The sequence below is a fragment of the Trifolium pratense genome, linkage group LG7, assembly GCF_020283565.1.
Source record: "Trifolium pratense cultivar HEN17-A07 linkage group LG7, ARS_RC_1.1, whole genome shotgun sequence".
Lineage (NCBI taxonomy): Eukaryota > Viridiplantae > Streptophyta > Magnoliopsida > Fabales > Fabaceae > Trifolium > Trifolium pratense.
This window is the reverse complement of record NC_060065.1, coordinates 9,933,139-9,952,985: the sequence shown is the minus strand read 5'-3', so window position 1 is coordinate 9,952,985 and position 19,847 is coordinate 9,933,139. Positions and strand designations below refer to the sequence as shown.

Sequence of the window (19,847 nt, the reverse complement as noted above, 5' to 3'; positions counted from 1 at the left end):
AAGTCGTTCTGAAACCCACAAAAAAAGTTCCACGAATGTGAGCAGTAGCTCACATCTTACGTTTTTGATACATCTCTAAAATCCAAATATTATCTTCCAACTCAAACTCACACACAATGGCACTTCATTTACGATTGTACTCATCAACATCAAAATCACCTAACATACAATGTTTAAATTTTTTTACAAAGTTGGTATTTTTTATGTTGCTGAATGCATTTCGTATTAGATGACACATACATAGACTATGATGAGCATTCATAAATACCCTTCTTATCGTGTTTCTCATTGCTAAATCCTCATCGTTTATAACTGACACCGGAAGCTTCACCTCCATTGCTTCAACAAAATTTTGCAAAAGTTATACATATTTTTCTTCAGTTTCATCACCCACAATTACATTGCCAAATATAACACCTTGGTTGTGATGGTTTACTCCAAAGTGTATTATATCTTATTTTTTATAGGTAGCATCAAAAGGCAAACATATCACCAAACAATGATTAATCCATACGACTAACCCCATAGATTATTGTCTTTGCATAGAAAGGAATACTTCTTTGTATATAGTTGTGTCTACATAAAACTAAGAGTGAAAATTTTCTTTTAAGTTTACTAAGAAAATAAGACAAACACCAAAATTGAAATACGAGTTACTCCCTCCGCTCCAAAATATAAGTCACTTTGAGAAAAAAATCTGTACCAAATTATAAGTCACTTTATATTACCGATGAAACATTTAATGTTATTTTCCCTATTATACTATTAACTATTTATTACTCTCTTCTTTCAATTATTCAATTTATTTTTCCTATACCATTAATGAAGGACAATTTTGTAAACTAACTCATAGTTTCTCTTTTTCATGCAACATTAATTACATTTCTTAATTTGGTCAAAGTGACTTACATTTTGGAACAGAGGGAGTAAAAAAATTATGCATACTTTTTTTCTTCAAGTAGCCTAGTGGCTACAAAATTCACCCTAAAGGTGAATAAGTTGAGTATTCCGGGTTCGACCCGAACTCCTGCACATATAGTGTGATGTCCCTACCAACTGAGTTAAACACACGGGAACATCATGCATACTTTTTACTTGTTATAAAGTAGAAAGAATCGAACGGAGTACAGGGTTTTGAATTCAATTTTTGAAAGCTTAAAAAGGAAATGGGTAAAAGTAGGTTAAAAAGATATAATAAACTAGTTATTTATGTTACGTTGTTATAATAATTTACCTTATGGATAAATCCATACACTTCACACAAATAATATAGTTTTTGACCACTATAGATTGCAAAGAAGCATGCCACATAGGATCAAAGTTGGTGGACCATCTTCTACTGTTTTGGCTGTTCATATTTTTTTCCTTATTTTTTTTAGCTGTGTCTAGAGGATGTTTTAATTAATGCATTAACTGATGTAGGCTTTAACTGATGTAAAAAATCTAAGTAATGCATTAGTTGGTGTAGGCTTTAACTGGTGTAATACTTTTTTCAAATAATCTCTTCTAAAGTAGGCTTTAACTGGTTTAGTGCTCATAAAGTTCAATACATTTGGACGTACTGTACGGCAAAATGCATTGTTATACTCTCGAGTCTCAAATATTACCTAAAACAAAATTTTACTTTAAATCTATCTCTTCAAATTCTTTATCTATAAATAGCAAAGAATTGCACATGATTTTTACGCATCAAATGCTGATAGTTTCTTTCATTTTCTCCAAGCTCTTTTATTCAACCCTATACAACAAATCTTCATTTCTTTTGTCATTGGGTCTTTGTTTTGCATCTATTTCACGAGCTTGAGAATAAAAAACTCAATTGATTAGATCTCATCCACAATAAATCTTTTAGTGAAGCATGAATATATATATATATATATATATATATATATATATATATATATATATATATATATATATATATATATATATATATATATATATATAGCTTGAGCCTTAAAACCACCTGTGCAAATCAAAACATCACAACGCAACACACAAAACTAGGAAATTAAACATACCTTTCCGGCTTTCCCTTAAGAAAATATTTCAATAGAGCCGCATTCTAAACTTGTTATCTTCGTTATATACAAGCATAACATCGGTTGGTTTCCTAAAATTATTAGCCTTTGCTACTGACATGCCTCCACACAATAGCCATCTACCATTGTCCTACTTAAAAGTAACCATAGTACCTCCTTTACCAGCAGTTGTAATCCATGCAGGGATATGAAAGTCAATATTGTTTTCATGTTGCTTCAGAAACTTTGTACACACATCTATTTCATCATATTAAGTAAAATATATAAACATCCTTGTACACTGATGTAAGCTGCAAGTTGTTACCTTTTACATCAATATCTTGAATGTTTTCGGAACATCCCAAATGTTGACCTGAAAATATCCTTAGCAAGTAAGATAAACCCTATATAGAAATGAAAATTAATGTATGACAAGCATCCATGTACACTGATGTAAGCCACAAGTTGTTACCTAGTGATCCCTCAACTTCTTCGACTGATCCATCAATTTCTTCGATACTTTTGACACGTCTATCATTTTCAACAGCTGAAAATATCCTTAGCAAGTAAGATAAATGTAACACCCTCAAATTTTTTTAATTTTTTTTAAAGTTATTTGTGGTAATAAGGACATAGCTTTGATTTGTTTGTGTAATTTAGTGGGAATCTATGTTTGCCTTGTCAATTAGAAAGAAAAAAAATATCAATTATCATCTCTTCCATTTCTTGTGTTCGTTGAACCCACAACCTCCACCTCCATGGTTGATTTTTCACAAATTCCACCATTGAACAAGATGCCTTTATGGAAAGGGAGCTATATACCTAGGTGCACCTAGTAATCCGATTTTGGTTAGGGAGAAGTACCCGTTAGATGGAGCCATCCCTATGGAAAGGCTGCCATTAGGAGGAGAGGGCTATCAACGAGATGTAAACTCCCTAATCGATAGATTTGATGTTTCATTTGTCTAGAGAAAAGAGCTATCCGTTAGATGGAGCTACCACTAAGAGAGGCCACTCTTAGGAGGAAAGAGCTATCAACGAGATGAAGCTAGCTCTCGGTTTTAGCATTGTAATGGTCGATATAATTTGATAACGTGTTTTTCCGAATCAATGAGAAAAGGGTTATCCGTTAGGTGGAGCTGCCACTAAGTGAGAGGCTGCTCTTAGGAGGAAATAGCTATATACGAGATGGAGCCCTCTCGATTCTCTCGCAGCGTTTTTATTTATTTATTTATTTATTGATACTATACTACTATTCTACTACTATACCATATACAAAAAATAAATGTATGACAAGCATTTAGAAATAAAGCTGTTGATTTGGTTTTCACCCCTATATAGAAATAAAAATTAATGTATGACAAGCATCCATGTACACTGATGTAAGCCGCGAGTTGTTACCTGATGATCCTGATTTTTTTTTTCTCTTTAACTCACTCCTTGTCCCACTTTCGTTATGGACCGTGTTATTTTCACCTTCATAGCTCTTATTGACGTTTCGAAACATTAGTGAAATTTTCCTTTTTCGAGCTACAGAGGAAAAATTGAAAAAAATTAAAGAAAAATTAAACCATAGTTTATGGAAAATCATTACAAGCTGTCATAAGTTAATAAAATCATTACAAGCTGTGATAAGTTTATGGAAAAATTAAATAAACACTTGTAAAAGAAATTGTTTTCACATACATGTGATGAATGAGCAAGAGTAGTAGATCGACTAACTTGAAATATGAGTTTCTGTGAGAGTAGAAATTTGGGACATATCCTGCGTCTCTTCCTTCTGCAATTGAAAGAGAGAAGGTAAGAGAATATGAACAGTGGCGAGGCGATTGGGGAAGGTGGAGCAAATCTTATTGCAATAGATTGAAGATGGACATAAATTATAGCTTTGATTAACATCCATCATGAGAACACCAGTTATGATAAAATTGAAAAAGATGGTACTCTAGTATAAACCATGAAAAAAGGACAACAAATCAGTTTTAGAAGAGTTCATTCTCAAATCAAATCCGTAACAAAAATTGTGAAACCCCTCTGAATAATCTTGAAATGTGGAAACGAAGAGCAAGTTTGGGAAAAGAAAAGTCGAAACAATCTACAGTGACCATGAATCTCTTAAATAATACATTTTCACACCAAATGAAATATTAATGAAATTCATTAATCACAGCAGCTAGTAGCTGTGAAACTCCACATTATCTAATAACTCTTTGACAAATTAATCAAATAAGGAATACTTGCGACTATAGCTGTTTAAAATAAAAGGTAACAACAATAGTTGTTGTTCTTCAACTCAAATAAGAGTAGTAATTATTAAAGGTCCCTAAACCCTAAACCCTAGTGCTGACCCATCACAAACATCACACCGTTACTGGCTAGAAACATAGAAAGCTTAAGAAACATAGAACAAAAGATTTACAAAAGTGGGACTTACAAAAGTATCGATTGGAACAGAAGAACAAAAGATTTACAAAAAAGGAAACAAAAAAGATCGATTGGAGCAATTACCGGGTTTTCTCTTGTTGAAACTTGATTTCTCTTCATTGATTGGATTTGGTAGAAGAATATTTATTGAAAATTTGAGTTGGGTAGAAGGGTAATAAATTGAAGGAAGATTTGAGCGGCAGGAAGAGATTGATGGGATTTTTTCTGGTGAACAATAAAGGTATATTGCCATTTTTTCTTTACCTTGACACTCCTTTGAGCGGTGTCCGACACCTGTAAGACACTCGGACGACACGTGTCGGATAAGATATATATATGGGGGTTGCTAATTTACAACCAACTAAAAACATTAAGGTGTAAATTAGCAATGTGCATCTTTTCTAATAGGACAAAAAAACCCTTGATATTTACTTATTAACGCTAGGAAATTTGAGGTTAGTTAGGTAAACTTTATTAAATGATGTCCACCAATTTGCTAATTTACACCCAAACAATTATAAATATATACAACCATGATAAACACAAGACAACCTAAGAAATCAAAAAAAGACAACTTGAGCAAATATATACAATCCAATTTTATTTTTTTAAACAAAAAAACTATTTTCTAATTTTATGTAAGCCTTGCTTACGTAAAAATAATAATTATGTAAAACTACACTTAATTTTATTTTTCATTCTCAAGTTTATTTTTTTATACATGTTTCTTGTCTCTACTCACTTTATAACCAAAAACGATGAATTTCTCATGCTTCAGTTTATTTTTTTTTTAAAAAAACGATGAAACAAGTTTCTTGAAAGAGAAACTATGCAAATTGAAAAAAAAAAAAAGTTTAAATAGGTTGTTTATTTATGTTGCACATATTTATAATTATGTGGGTGTAAATTAGCAAATGAGTGTACAACATTTAATAAAAGTTACCTAACTAATGTACCAAAAAAAAAAAGTTATCTAACCAACTCTCAATTTTCTAGTGTAAAATAACTAAATGTCAAAAGTTGTTTGTCAAAAGTGAAAAGGTGCGCATTGCTAATTTACACCTTAATGTTTTTAGTTGGTTGTAAATTAACAACCCCCATATATATAATTTTGGTTGTAAATGATTAGCGACATATAAAAAAAAACACAAACCATTAATTTTGATGTACTCAACAACATCAAATGATTTTGGATCTGTCTGAAATTTTACACAAATGATCTATATGATATAAACTTTTAATCCAACGGTGAATTTTATAAAATTTATATCGGTTAAAACATTATTGGTATGTGTAACATTTGGTGTCAAACCAGTTACCTTGTTTGAGACTAAATTGTGATTATGTTTGATCTATGTTATTTTACAAGCGAGCCTCGCTTCTTTAAAGAATATTGTTTGTGTTTTAAAAAGGTAAATAAATGGTTTCTTATCGAGTTTAATTTAGTATTTATTTGGGTTTGCTATTTTTTTGTATTCATATAAAAAAAGTGATGCAATTTACTAACAACGTAAACATGAGATTACTAACAACAATTTATAATTACATTTTATTATAGGAAAACCTAACATATCATTGACATACATATAAGCATAGAATCTATGCAATAAACATAATTTATTTAAATAAAACTTCCTTTTACTGTTTTTAAAAGTTTTATCACAATATAATTTGCATATAGAAAACTTAACAAGCAAATTGGTCAACGCCAAATATATTTCCTATAAAAAAAAACACCAAATACAAAAGGATTTGGGTTAACAACTGCTTGACAATTGCTTGAAGCTACAACAGAAACATGTTTGACAATTGCTTGAAGCTAACAACAGGTATCCAACATGGCTTAATCATCCTAACATTGGAAGGAAAGACCTTATAGCATTGTTGTTCAATAGTGGCACCACTCAACATCCTGGAATCAATATAGAATCATCATGCACATGCAAATTAAAAAAACAGCTTCAGTTTATCCAATGTAGTAATACTATAATTCTACTCTATATAGGTCTTTCGAAAATTATAATACATTCTCTATAATTGATTGATTTTGCAGATGTATTTGAAGATAAAAACATGAAACCTTTCTTCAAGGTTTGGGACCAAAGGAAAAAAAATTAGAGTTTAATGTATGCTCCAAGTTGATTTAATTTCAGATTTTAAACAATATATATATATGGGTTGCTAATTTACAACCTACTAAAAATATGTTGGTGTAAATTAGCAATGCACGCATTTTCTAATATGACAAAACAATCCTTGATATTTACTTATTTAACACTAGGAAATTTGGGGTTAGTTAGGTAACTTTTATTAAATATTGTACATCCATTTGCTAATTTACACCCAAACAATTATAAATATATACAACCATAATAAACACAAGACAACCTAGGAAATAAAAAAAAGACAACTTGAGAAAACATATACAATCCAAATTCATCTTTTATTAAAGTTTTTTTAAAAAAAAACTGAATATTCAAGTTGATGAATTAATTAAAGCCATTGATTTATGTGAAGTACACTTAATTTATTTTTTCACACTCCAGATTTTTTCACTATATGCTCCAGATTTTTTTAATTCACGTAAAGTGATTAGATTTTCAATATATATGATCCAGATTTTCACTATAACATGAATTTCATTTTTTCACTATACATACTCCAGCTACGTCAAAAGAAAATGCTCCATTTTTTTTAATTCACCAAATGCTGCTTCGATGTTTTTTTTATACTATAATTAAACAAGTTTGACAATTATAAAAAAAAGTTTGACTATCAGTAAAAAAACAAAAATTGTTTTGTTTGTCTTTTTTTATGTCTAAAGGAATTGTGTTTGGATTGTTTGATTTCCTAGGTTGTTTACTTAGGTTGCTTATGTTTATAATTGTTTGGGTGTAATTTAGCAAATGAGTGTACAACATTTAATAAAAGTTACCTAACTAACCATCAATTTTCTAGTGTAAAATAACTAAATGTCAAGGGTTTTTTGTCCAAAGTGAAAATGTGCGCATTGCTAATTTACACCTACATATTTTTCGTTGGTTGTAAATTAGCAACCCCCAAATGCAAAATATGTAAATTTAATCGCTGGATACGTTTTCGATAAAATTTAATCAATGGATGCGTCTTCGATAAAATTTAATCGCTGGATACGTCTTCGATAAAATTTAATCATTGGATATGTCTTCGATAAAATTTAATTGCTGGGATATGTCTCCGATAAAATTTAATCGCGGGATAGGTCTCCGATAAAAATAAATCACTGGATACGTCTTCGATTTTATCAATTGAAGACCTCATTTGGTACAAACGGGTTCCCTTAAATGTATACATTTATGTGTGGAGCCTCGTGCGAGACAAATTGTCAACAAAAGCAAATTTGGCAACTTGAGGCATCACTCCAGATGCTCATTTTTGTGTGTCCGGACGCGAAGGCGTTGAATCAACACAACACTTATTTCTCTCATGTAGCACTTTTGGTACTCATTGGTCGTCAGTTCGGTCTTGGATTGACTTGTCGTCGGTGGACTCTCATAATCTATCTTATCATCTATACTCAGTTCATTTACTGTTCAGGTGGCCTCGAGCTCGTTAGTCCTTAATGCAACTCATCTGACTAGTTTGTGTTTGAATTGTGTAGAATGAAAGAAATCGTAGATTGTTCAAAAATTCAGAAAAGTTCTCACCTCAACTTTTGGGCAGGATCAAACTTTATTTTTATTGGTGGTTGAAAGCAACAAACATTTCTTTAGTTTCAAACTACCATAGTTGGCGGTCGAACCTGCTCATCTGTTTGAGTATCAACTAATTTTATTTTATATGTTGTTACTTGATAAACTCTTATGTAAACTTTTGTAGTCTATCTCAACACAGCTTGTGCTGAGGAGACTATTCGATTGTTTTATATATTAACCATTTTTTCTTGTTCAAAAATTAAATAAATAAAATTTCCAACAACAGTTTTTCTTTTTAGTTTAGCTTCAAAGTTATAATAAAAATACACTTTAATTAGATGCAGAGTTGTGACTCCTACAATATCAATAACAAATAAATGTCTAATGTCAACCGAACATTGTTCGTATAAAATAAATTCATAACTTTTTTTGATTCAAACGTAGCCAAGACATCTGCACGCTTATTTGCTTTGCGAAAATAGCGGCTTCCAGTTTTCCAATTAAATTTTAACCACTTATCTACTACACAAGTCAACATCACGTCATACTTCCTCTAGTTTTTGCATGTAAAATATTAATTAACAATTATCCTTGAATCTACATGAAACCTCACTCGCCTTAATTTGCGATACCAAACTAACTTTAAACCAAATGAAAAATTCATTTGAAGACGCCCTTCGTCCATGTGTAATTTTGTTTCTTGTATTGCACTAAAAATGATCTTATGATAAAGCACTACAATAATTTTTTTTTTCTTCTTTTTTTTTTCTAGTAACCTAATAGACTAGACTCACACATTATAACTTATAAGCGTAGAAGGGAAATGCAAGGTTCGAACCTGATACTTCAAGTAATATCTTTAATAGATACCAACTAATATATTTTAATAATTCCAATAAGAATCATATTTAAGGACACATCAATATTAGGAAAAAAAATACGCACAATAAATTACTTATAAACCTTAATAAAAAGTTTGTCAAAAATATATCATAATTCATAATAATAATAATAATAATAATTATTATTATAATAATAATAATGAGTCAAAGTCCCGTGAAGTTAGCTCAATTGGACAGGAACGTTGCTATTTTCATGAATATAGATTTTCTATTTTGTTCCAATCTACTCTCTTCGTCCCAAAATATAAGAACTACTTTGACTACTGCACGTATGCCAACACACAATTTTGATCACTAATATCTTTAATTCTCTATTAGTAAAAATTATAAAAACTTGATATTTTGAAAATAGTTATCAAAACAAATCAAACAAGATCTTATATGTTAATGAATAATATTATTTAGTCAAACTGACTCTTATAAAATGGGACGGGGGGTATGTAGGAAGTTGAAGTTCGAATTTTGGTCATCTCACTTATCCATCTTAGTTTTCCTTTTGACGCAATAATAATCATAGTTTTTTTTTTACACACTAATAAATAATAATTATGAATAATGCTATCAACACACTCTTTAACAAACACACACTCTAACACACTCTCTTTTATTAATTGAAATTTACATGAGTCCCATAAAAAAATATGGACCCATATAACTTTTATGGGACCCATATAAATTTTAACTAATAAAAGATAATGTGTTAGAGTGTGTTTGTTAAAGAGTGTGTTGGTAACACTCCTCGATAATCATGATTAGGGAGAAAAAAACTTGTAACAGATCGATACAACTTATGGCGGGAATGAAGCCGCATTCCCTCCGAATTTTCTCACGCTAAATTCAAGTCCTAATCACGCTCTTCTCTTCTCCCTTCATCATTATCCAAAATTCCAAAACCCTAATCGAAAAATTCCAATTCTACGCGATGCTCGCTCCCGTCACGGATCTCAATCCCTCCGACAATCCCGCCACTCCGCCGGTCCGTAATGTCCGCCGGAGGTTGGTCCAATCAACGCTCTTCCCTCACAAGCCTCCACAACCCCGCAACAAACCAGAGGAAAACGGCGAAAGCAACGACGAACAAGACGAGGATTACTGCGATACGAAGAATCGCAGGAAGAGAAAATCTAAAGGAAAAATCACTTCTGTAAATAAAGGTTCCAAGGTCGGTGATCCACTTTTTCAATTTCTTTCTATATTTTACACTTCAATTTGAAATTCCATCATAGTGTTATGCTAGTTAGGATTTAGGACTTCAAATTCATGTAGTGTACTGTTTAATTTGAATCTAGTTTTTTTTTTGCGTGTATTAACAGAGTGCCACACCAAAGAAAAATTCTAATGGAAAGAGACAGAGTAATGGAAAAATCTCTATAGCTGATGCAATTATGGGGTCAACGTCGCGGAATGTTTTGTCTGATTTTGATAAGGCTGTTATACCTAAGCCTGATTTGCGGTTAGAGGCAAAATTGTCAGCTGAGGTTAGTGTTGATTGGTTAACTACATAGCTATCTATAGGACTAAGGTTTTTGATGAATTTTATGATTTGAATTGTGTAGATTAACAGCATATGGTAAATATATGCATGATGTAATTGTAATTCGGTGAAGAGTAAAGCCTGAAACTTTCATTAATGTGGTTTTGGTTTGATGCTTTCTACTTCCCTTCCCACTTAGCCGCGACCTGAAAATATGTGACTCTTTTGTGTTTGTTTCCTTTGTTTTATGATCAGGAAAATTCAAGGATGTATGCAGGACGGCAATTACATCCAATTTTTTCATCGTGTAAAGCGGGGAAGAAAGTTCAAGAGCTGTCTGAACCAGGAAGTAATGTATTCAAAGCTAAGGGTGAGGATGAGGATGAAAGTATTACCTTTGCTCCTATTCATGTTTTTGAAAATATCAAGGTATGGTACTTATGACTTCAATTTCCTGTTTGCTTTGCTTTGATGTGATCAACAGTAGATAATATATATATGCACTTGGTCTTTGGGTTTTGAATTCTATAATATCACATTTATTGATTCAGGCTTAAAATTCCTGAATGCAGGATGATACCTCATCCCTAGACTGGAGAAACTGGACATTTTTGGGAAATTCCACTTATGTGAACAGTGGTTCAGAAAGTTCAAATTCATCTATTTTGGGGGGTTCTGTCGAATGCTTAAATTTTGACAAACTTCTTAGTACTTTGGATCCAGTGGGAGCTTCAAGTTTTCAGAATTCCTCAAATTCCTTGGATATATTTTCTATGCATCCAGAAAATATGCAAGAAACATCACTGCCAAACTCAACTTTACTAGAGGAGCAAACAATAAGTGATCCGATGCCAAAAGATGCCAAAGTGGTATATAATCTGTGTTCTATTTTCAATTTTTTAATTAAATGTAGCATATAGTGGAGGCTAATTCAGATTTCAGAAGGGCAATGTACATTCTCACCTAAGTTGCCTTTATTTTCTAACTGTTGTTGACCAATATTTTTTAAGGACATGGAGTTGGATGAATCTGGTACATTTTCTGTTGAAGCTGGCTATTTTAGAAAGTCACATACTGATGAGCCGTTGAGTAGATTTCTTCAAGAAAGGTACTAGTAAATGCATGCCAGAATCAGGCAATAACAATATAATCATGACAATAACATTTGTACATTTGACCATCGTAATTATGCTTATACTTTTTCAATTTTATTTATTTCATGCATTTGCTATTGCTTATGGGTAGGAAAAACCTTCTGTTGAAGATTTCTCTTCAGCCATATATAACCTGGGTGAAATACGTGGAAGTTCTTTGTAAATGATATGGTGAAGAGATGAAAATGTTTAATCAATTAAATTCCCAGTAGTTCTTTGCAAATGCTTATGATCACTAAAGTTCTAATGCTTATTATAATCTCTCTATTAAACATGTTCAAATTTTACCTATTATCTCTTTTAGTTGTCAGTTCAAACTTCAAAGAAGCATGTTTATAATTAAAATAGTTGCCTGAATCTTACAGGATGAGTGTAATGACTGTTCCACATAAATCCCAAATTGCTATTCTTTTCATAAATCTTTTAGCATATATTTATGGCACGGTAGGAAAGATCCCAACTCTTATTATAGTTTGTGCTGAAACCAACCCTGTAGTATTAATCCTAGGTCCTTAAAATGCACTCAAGAAAGTGGAATGGTTTTGAAATACTAGAAGGTGTTGCAATGGTTTTAGTACTTCAGTTTATTAATCTTTTCACTGCCATTGTAGCTAGAAAACTGTTTATTGAATCACATTGTGCGACTCTTAAATGTCTAGAAAAAAATTCATGCCCTTATTGATTGGTCTATATACGATTCTCTTGGCTTAAAGCAAAGCAGTTGTGCGATGTTTTTTGGTGTTGATATTTTGATAGTCAGCATTTCCTGATGACAGCAATTTATATATATTATCTTCACTTTCTTTACTGTCTCTTAGTCTGCTTAAGCATGGTCTGGTGCACTTGGATTCCATGGGTAGTTAAGGGTTCAGAAGTGGAATATATTAATCTTTAGAGATAAGATTTGTAGTCTATTGTTTTTCTAGTGAGCGTGACTTCATTTTTAAGCTCAGTAAGCTATATGCTTGACTATGAAGTTTCACTCCCTGATAGTGGATGTTCTCTGTGTTCTATGTTGCAGTCTGAGGTCATACTATGTTGGTTGTGAGGATAAGGCAGAAGGCAGTTTATGGACATACAAATACAAGCCAACTAAGGCCGTTGAGGTCAGTTTTTTCTTTTTCTTTTTCAATCTTGCACTTTTTGAATTGTCGTGGTCCTAATTTGCGCTTTCTTGTTTCTTGATTTTTTTTTGCAGGTATGTGGTAATGATGAAGCTGTGAAGTTCTTGAGTGACTGGCTACATCAGTGGCATGAAAGACGTTACAAACCCAGGAAGGATACGTCTAATAGGGATACAAGGGTCATTCAAGATGACGATTATGATTTTATCTGTTCTGACAGTGACTATGATTCAGAAGATATGAATGAGGAGGATTCCCTGCAGAATGTTCTTTTAGTTACAGGACCAATAGGGGTGTGTTGAAATCTACTTTGTCTAAACTGTGGCATGCAAAAGATCAAACGAACAAAGTAAAAAAAATAATATAATCATATAACATTGAGCTATTTGAATTATACCAATAAAATTTAATGACTGCACATGATATGGGGAATGCATTTTTTATTCTTAACAAATAGAAATTAGCTATTGTTGCATTTTTCACTCAAAGGCCATGAAAAAAACACTAGATCTGGTTTCTTGTGCCCCTGTTACAAAGCCATGTGAATAATGTATTCAGAGCTCCATGCTCTTGAACTTCTATGTGCTTTATTGAATCCCAGGTAGCACATCTACATTTACACCTTGTACCGTTTTATTTTTAGTGCATGGGCCATTAGTCATTAGTGACTGTTCCCCCTCCAAGTTTATTTGGCCGTCACCATGTTTGCAATTTATCATTATCTACCAGTTGCTAGAATCATTGTTTTTCAGTATAAACACTTCTTGCTCATATTGGTAGCTAATGAACAAGTCTATCATTTTGCAGAGTGGCAAGTCTGCAGCAGTCTATGCTTGTGCCCAAGAGCTAGGCTTTGACATATTGGAGGTATGACTGGTTATTAACATATTACAACTACTTAATTTATGCCATAACCAATACACTTTTGTAATGATATTTATTGATTGCATATATTCTCTAAATAACCACCTCAACTTTTTAAAAGCATTGTTGAAGATCAAACATGTTAATTTATTAGCAAAATTTGGATTAGGTCTGATGCATTGTGAATTTGAAATTTGTGTTTAAGATTGTCCTTTCCTGCCCAATGTGAAGAATGGTAGTCTGAAAGATTGCTTTTTGTTATAGTTAAAAAAGCAGAGAAGTCGTGGTGGAAAATGCTACTTGTATTGTCCAGTAACTGTCCCAGTCTTCCCTAGGAAGTCACTGGAAACAGCTGTGCCTGTGCACAACACATTTCCCTAACACCTTTCAACTTCTTATTTCTTAGAATATCTACTATTCATTAAAGCATTTGTATTTTTGCCTTCCCATTTAACCATGAATATACCCAAATATAATGGAGTTTATGGCTTGTGTTGCTTCAACAGCTCAATGCATCAGATTGTAGAAATGGGACTATTGTCAAGCAATATTTTGGAGATACTCTTGGTTCACATGGGTTCAAAAGGTTTGTTGATCTGTGCTGTCTATGCTTGCTGATAACTTCATATTAGAGATATATAATATAAAAACTCTATATGCGTTTTAACTCTAGCTTAAGCTTTAGGGCTAGTTAGTTCAAGCATGGCATTAGAACCTCTATGATCAAGTGATGGCTTGATCCTTATATCACATCCATTCTTCAAATGAAAATGTTAAACTGGTGGGTGGGGCTATGCACCATATTTCAAGTTTGGAGGAGCCTTGTTGGAGAGTGTTAGAGAATGTAAAACCATTTACGAACCATCACCCAACAGTTTCAACTTTAGAGGTAGTTGGTCCATGACATTTCCAATTGCTGGAGCTGAGTTACTATAATCAACTATACTTGCATTATATTTTACAGACTTTTCACTTTTCTGCAATAATTTGTTGGGTTAGTTGAGTGCTCTACTTTTCTGAGTAGGAACATTGGTATTTCACAGCAAATCATTACTTTATTCAACATGAGAATGTAGATCTGTTTTTACAAATGGATGAACAATAGTGTATTTCATATTACAAAAGTGTTGCTAGTTGCTGCACTGCAAAATCACAGGTCTTCTTTGTTTGTTGTCTCTATGCCACTGGTTGGAGATTTATAAGCTATATTATTGTGACCATCCAATTGGTGCGCCAGAGGACCAGATTTATTTGTTAAGGAAGTAAGTAGAAATTATCAAACAAGTATGAACTTAGCATGAAGAAATGGTGTTGTAGTTCCTTGAAGCCTTAAGTTATAAGCTTTTGATGTGGGGTTGGGCTGTTTCTCCCCCCTTCAATCTTCCGAGATATAGAAAAATGAAATAGCAGGATTACATAAAATAAGAGAATATGTCACTTATAATTAAATTGTCTGTCTACCTTGATTCGATCTAATTTTTAGTTGAACCAAAATAAGCTTTTCTGTGAATCTATTCTGTGATAATATATATCTTACTTGATGTTAATATTTAGGTTATCAGAACACACTGCGAGTTCACAGAAGATTACTACAAAGTTCCCCCAAGCTCCTGCTTTGGTTAATGGTAAAGCTGCAGATGAGGTGAATGATGGAGTAGTTGAACTAATAACCATATCTGATGATGAAGCTTGTAACCCTGGTGAAACATCACAAAAGTTACATGGCAAGAATACTGTTGCTTGTGATAAAGTCCAGACTTTGATTCTAGTTGAGGATGTGGACATACTTTTTCCTGGAGATCGTGGATGTATTGCTGCCATACAACAGATTGCCGAGACAGCAAGGGGTCCAATTATATTGACCAGCAATAGTAAGATTACTATTTAGAATAATGTATGTTTGCTTAAGATATAGCTTTTGAGTTATTCATATTTATGAAAATGTATTGTTGTATAGGTGAGAATCCTGGCCTTCCAGACAATTTTGATAGGCTTCATGTTTCGTTCTCATTGCCAACACCAAAGGAGTTGATTTCCCATCTGTACTCTGTATGTGCACGAGGACTTTCCTCCTTCCTCCCTCAAAAGCAATAAAGAAAAATTGTCTAAATTTATATTAATGATATATTATATCAATGACCTACAGGTTTGTCTCAGAGAAGGAGCCGACATCCATCCACTTCTACTGGAGAAGTTTATACAGTCCTGTGATGGAGACATCAGGAAAACCATTATGCATCTTCAGTTCTGGTTGCAGAGTAAAATATATAGAAAAGGTATGTCACGCAGCATACAGTTATTCTCGTTGTCAGACACGTACTTGGTTATTGATATTCAATTAGGACCAGCTATTTGTTAATTTATATTAGTAGTAAGCCATATCTTGTACGCATCAAGGAAACTTTTTAACTTTTATTTACATGTATTTATTTGGTATGGTACAGTTTTAAGGTGATACTAGCCACATTTGAGGGTAATATGAATAAAGTTATGCAATTATGATATGTAAAACTATGGGGCAACCAGCAAAGTTAATTGAACCATAATTTATTTTTTCACAAAATAAATTGCTTGTAGGTGTTTTGTCTTCCTTCATATTTCCATGATAAGAATTAGTTTCTGGATCAGCATCATCAACATGTTTTTGTTTTTATCTAGTAGCCTAGTGGCTAGACTCACTATAAGTGTGGAGAAGTGGGGAATCCAGGGTTCAAACCCTGGCCCCTTCAACATGTTTAAATACACAATATCATCCTTCAATTTTTTTTTTTGAGCAATTATCATCCTTCAATTAACGTTGCTGTTCTTGCACAATGATGTTCATGTTTATATACACACTCCCCCTTCCTCTCTTTTGTCTTGCTCTTTCTTTTGGTGTTTGTTGGTATATGGTAAAGTTGATTTTGGATTCCACATGGTTTTAAGAAGTGTAAAGTATTTAGGAAAGTATTAATTAATTATGTAAGTAATTTTTTACTCATAATACTACTGTTATGGAATAATTGTTTACTCCATAATATGTTTTCTCTCTTGCTTTTTTCACTGAGTTTGACTCCATTTTTGCACAATTAACTTTTTTATATGCAATTCCCTTTATCTTATTACCATTGTAATGGCTTAGGAAACCTTATGAATGCCCCCTTTACAGATCTAAAAGCACATACAGGCTATGTCTCACTTCCATTTGATCTTGAGGTTGGTCATCAGATACTACCCAAGATAATGCCGTGGGATTTCCCCTCAGAGATATCCGAACTAATTGAGAACGAATTTGTCAAATCAGTAAATAAAACGGATGAGAATTCCAGTTTGCAAGGGTTAGTTGATGAAGAGCTTCTTCACATAAATGAAAGTCAAAATGATTTAGATGAGCAGTATATGGAGACTCATTATATAAAAGCCAAGAAGGTGGAGATGATTCAGAGAAATGGGTCTATAACAGATTACAGTGAGCTTGAAATTCAATGCAAAGCTATTTCAGAGTTTTCCAATTCTTCTGGATCCCCTGTAGCATCCTATCTGCAAAATGGTCGAAGGAAACTTGTAGTAGTGTCCTCTGATTCTGAAGAGGAGGATTCAAATAATCGATATCCTCAAGACACAGACGATGAAGCTAACAACAGACATTCCATCAAAGGAAATAATGAATGTACCTCTGAGTTTCAGTTGAATGATAGTTTCCCCAGCACATCTGTTCGTAAACTGGTTTGTTCTGAATTGGAGGATTCAGATGATGTACATGTTAAATATTCAGAATCAGCTGATGTTAATTGCATAAATGAGACATCTAAATCATTTGATATATCCTGTGTACCAGAATCAACGTTTGTTGTTGAGACTGCAATTGAAAATGGAACCGATACAATGTCTGGAGTGGTGTCTTCTGGCCACTGTCTGGAAGTTTCTATGAATAATGAGTTTAAACCGTTCACTTCAAGTGTTCGCAGGCGCTTAGCAAAATTGTCAGAAAATTCAGATATATTGATGGATACTGAAGTCCCAGATTCTTCTCCAAAAGAAGCTCTGCAAGATTTTGTAGATGAATATATGGAAACTACAATTACCAAGGTGATGGATGAGTGCAGTCGTGTGGATTTCAAACTAAAGTCAACATTTGTTGAGTCCAGTCCATCATTGGAAACAGATGTGGTACAGAATTTGTGGGAAAAACTCCGACAAATGGATTTAAAACAGCATGCTATCTCAGAACAGTTAGGTGTTTCTCAAGTTGTTAAACTTGCTAGTGGCTTGAGCAATCTAATTTCAGAAGTGGATTTGTTTCATAATTACCAACATAAACATGTAAGTTCCTTTTATAGCTGAAATAACTTTTCTTTCTTTTGGTGCTCTTCACTTTTTTTCGGGACCAATTATGATGTCCTTCACTTAATTATCACAATTCATGAATTCACAGGATATTTTAGAGCCCCGAAGCTTCGTTTCTAATGAAACTACAAGTAGTTGGTACAATGACGAAACAATGATGTCCAGTGTTGCTGTGCATGGGTTTTGTTTTTATGTTAAACTTATAGCAGATGTTGGATCAAAGCTAGGTTGTGCGAATAGGATTGATTTAACTTCAGAGGTGTTGGCTTCCACAACTAATACTATGGCGTTGGGGAAATTATCCAGACTGGATATTGCCAAAAGCACAGCTATTTATACTGGGAAGGAATTAGAGTTGAACAATCCAATAAATAATATGAAGAGGTATATAGCCTTCCTTTATTTTACGATGGTTAAATACACAATTTAATCCGAGTTGTGACACTTTTTCTGTTTCTTTTATTTTGACAATTTTTGGGCATGTGTTGATGTCAAACCCTTATATTGAGAACCTTTAATACAGTGAAAATAAAGCATCTCTGTTTGAGGTTGTCGAATCCATTGTTCCTGCAAGAATATCCTTAGCATTGAAAGGTGATATCTTCAATGAATATCTCTCTTCATTGCGCCAAATTTCAAGGTCAGACGCAGTCCGTGTTTCGCAAGGTGTCGAAAAGAAGAGAAGAGGAAGGTACGTGTTCGGCAAATTTGGTTGTTTTCCACCTTTTGATTGCAATATGTTAACCTGATATCCTCAAATATTTGCTCAATTGCATGATATTTAAACTCAGGTCGCGGGGTGCTCAACATTATTTGAGCAGATGCACAACACTGTCTCCCGAAGATATAGCGTTGGTCAGTGATGATTTGTACAGGAATGTTTCCTCACAACATACAACTAATGTGGAAAGTAAACTACTATAGCATAGGTTTAATAATGCAGCTATTGACTTTGATAAATTGGCAAAATGGTTGCTATCAGCGAGCCTGGATCCTCTCCTTCACATTACAAAGAGATGGATAATGGAGAATAGGGAATTGAAGGGTAAAAAGAGATAAAAGAAGAGAACAGATAGAAAGAATGGAGGGAGTGAAGGAGAGAGAGATAGAAGGAGAGGATCCACATCCGCTATAAGCAACTACAACTACAAGTACGCTCCTGTGATTCGGAAACCAGTGTTGCCGTAACGGCATGCATTGGAATGTAAGAAAATGAGGCAAGGGGCCGATTGGAACACACCGTAGGATGTTGAAGTCCATGTAGTTTGTTTTTCCCAATAATGATTGTCTTTAGGTTGAGATTGTAAATTAAACTAGAAGAGCAGTTGATAGAAGTTAGAAGAGATGGGAAACTAGTCACTGTAGTCATGCTTTTGTAAAGCTTAAATTAGTTATTGTCTTTTTATGCACTATACTGTTGGCTGTTTCATGTTTGAGAGTACAACAAAATAACATTGCGCAAGTGATTAAGTTTCAAGACAGTTGTGTTGTGAGATTCATAATCTTATAGAACAAATTTTAATAATTGTATAATGAGCTACGTTTTACACTTTACACTCACCAGGGCCCAGGGTTATCCAATATCTTCAATCTTGCAACTTGTTCGGGGAGTTAAAAATTTGGCACTGCAGGAATTTAAATGACTCCCCACACATCAAGCTACCAAATGAAGCAAAATGCTTCCAACCTTCCTCTGTCATGTCAATTTCGCCGCCCATCCACAAGGATTTGGTATACCACAATTTAATAATAGAATTGCATTTGAAGAAAAGATGAGTGTTATCCTCCTCAACCATAAAACAAAAAATACGAGGTAATTCATGTAGGTTAGTTAGAATATCTTTCGATGCTAAAGCTACACACGTCAGTAAATTCTCTAATAAT

The 19,847-nt window shown here is 33.2% G+C and overlaps 1 protein-coding gene and 1 long non-coding RNA gene across 2 annotated transcripts; one reads left to right on the top strand and one right to left on the bottom strand.

The window, feature by feature from the left end:
- Positions 1-2,346: 2,346 nt before the first annotated feature.
- Positions 2,347-4,609, bottom strand: LOC123899176. Its single transcript, XR_006805528.1, has 3 exons — positions 4,530-4,609; positions 3,744-3,801; positions 2,347-2,394 (listed from the first exon to the last, which is right to left on the bottom strand). It is a non-coding gene; the product is annotated as an uncharacterized LOC123899176 (long non-coding RNA).
- Positions 4,610-9,762: 5,153 nt separating this feature from the next.
- Positions 9,763-19,375, top strand: LOC123897403. Its single transcript, XM_045948008.1, has 16 exons — positions 9,763-10,183; positions 10,335-10,499; positions 10,751-10,924; positions 11,068-11,364; positions 11,506-11,603; positions 12,671-12,755; positions 12,848-13,066; positions 13,581-13,640; positions 14,144-14,223; positions 15,192-15,508; positions 15,595-15,686; positions 15,784-15,913; positions 16,786-17,939; positions 18,052-18,347; positions 18,487-18,654; positions 18,755-19,375. Exons 1-16 carry the CDS (start codon positions 9,944-9,946, stop codon positions 18,885-18,887), a joined length of 3,708 nt encoding a protein of 1,235 aa, XP_045803964.1. The 5' UTR covers positions 9,763-9,943; the 3' UTR covers positions 18,888-19,375.
- Positions 19,376-19,847: the final 472 nt, after the last annotated feature.

Excerpts from the sequence above, each read along its gene's own strand:
- LOC123897403 (XM_045948008.1), top strand. The coding sequence starts at position 9,944 with ATGCTCGCTCCCGTCACGGATCTCAATCCCTCCGACAATCCCGCCACT. Across the intron at positions 10,184-10,334 it reads CTGTAAATAAAGGTTCCAAG|AGTGCCACACCAAAGAAAAA; the intron begins GTCGGTGATCCA and ends GTGTATTAACAG. Across the intron at positions 15,509-15,594 it reads AATTATATTGACCAGCAATA|GTGAGAATCCTGGCCTTCCA; the intron begins GTAAGATTACTA and ends ATTGTTGTATAG.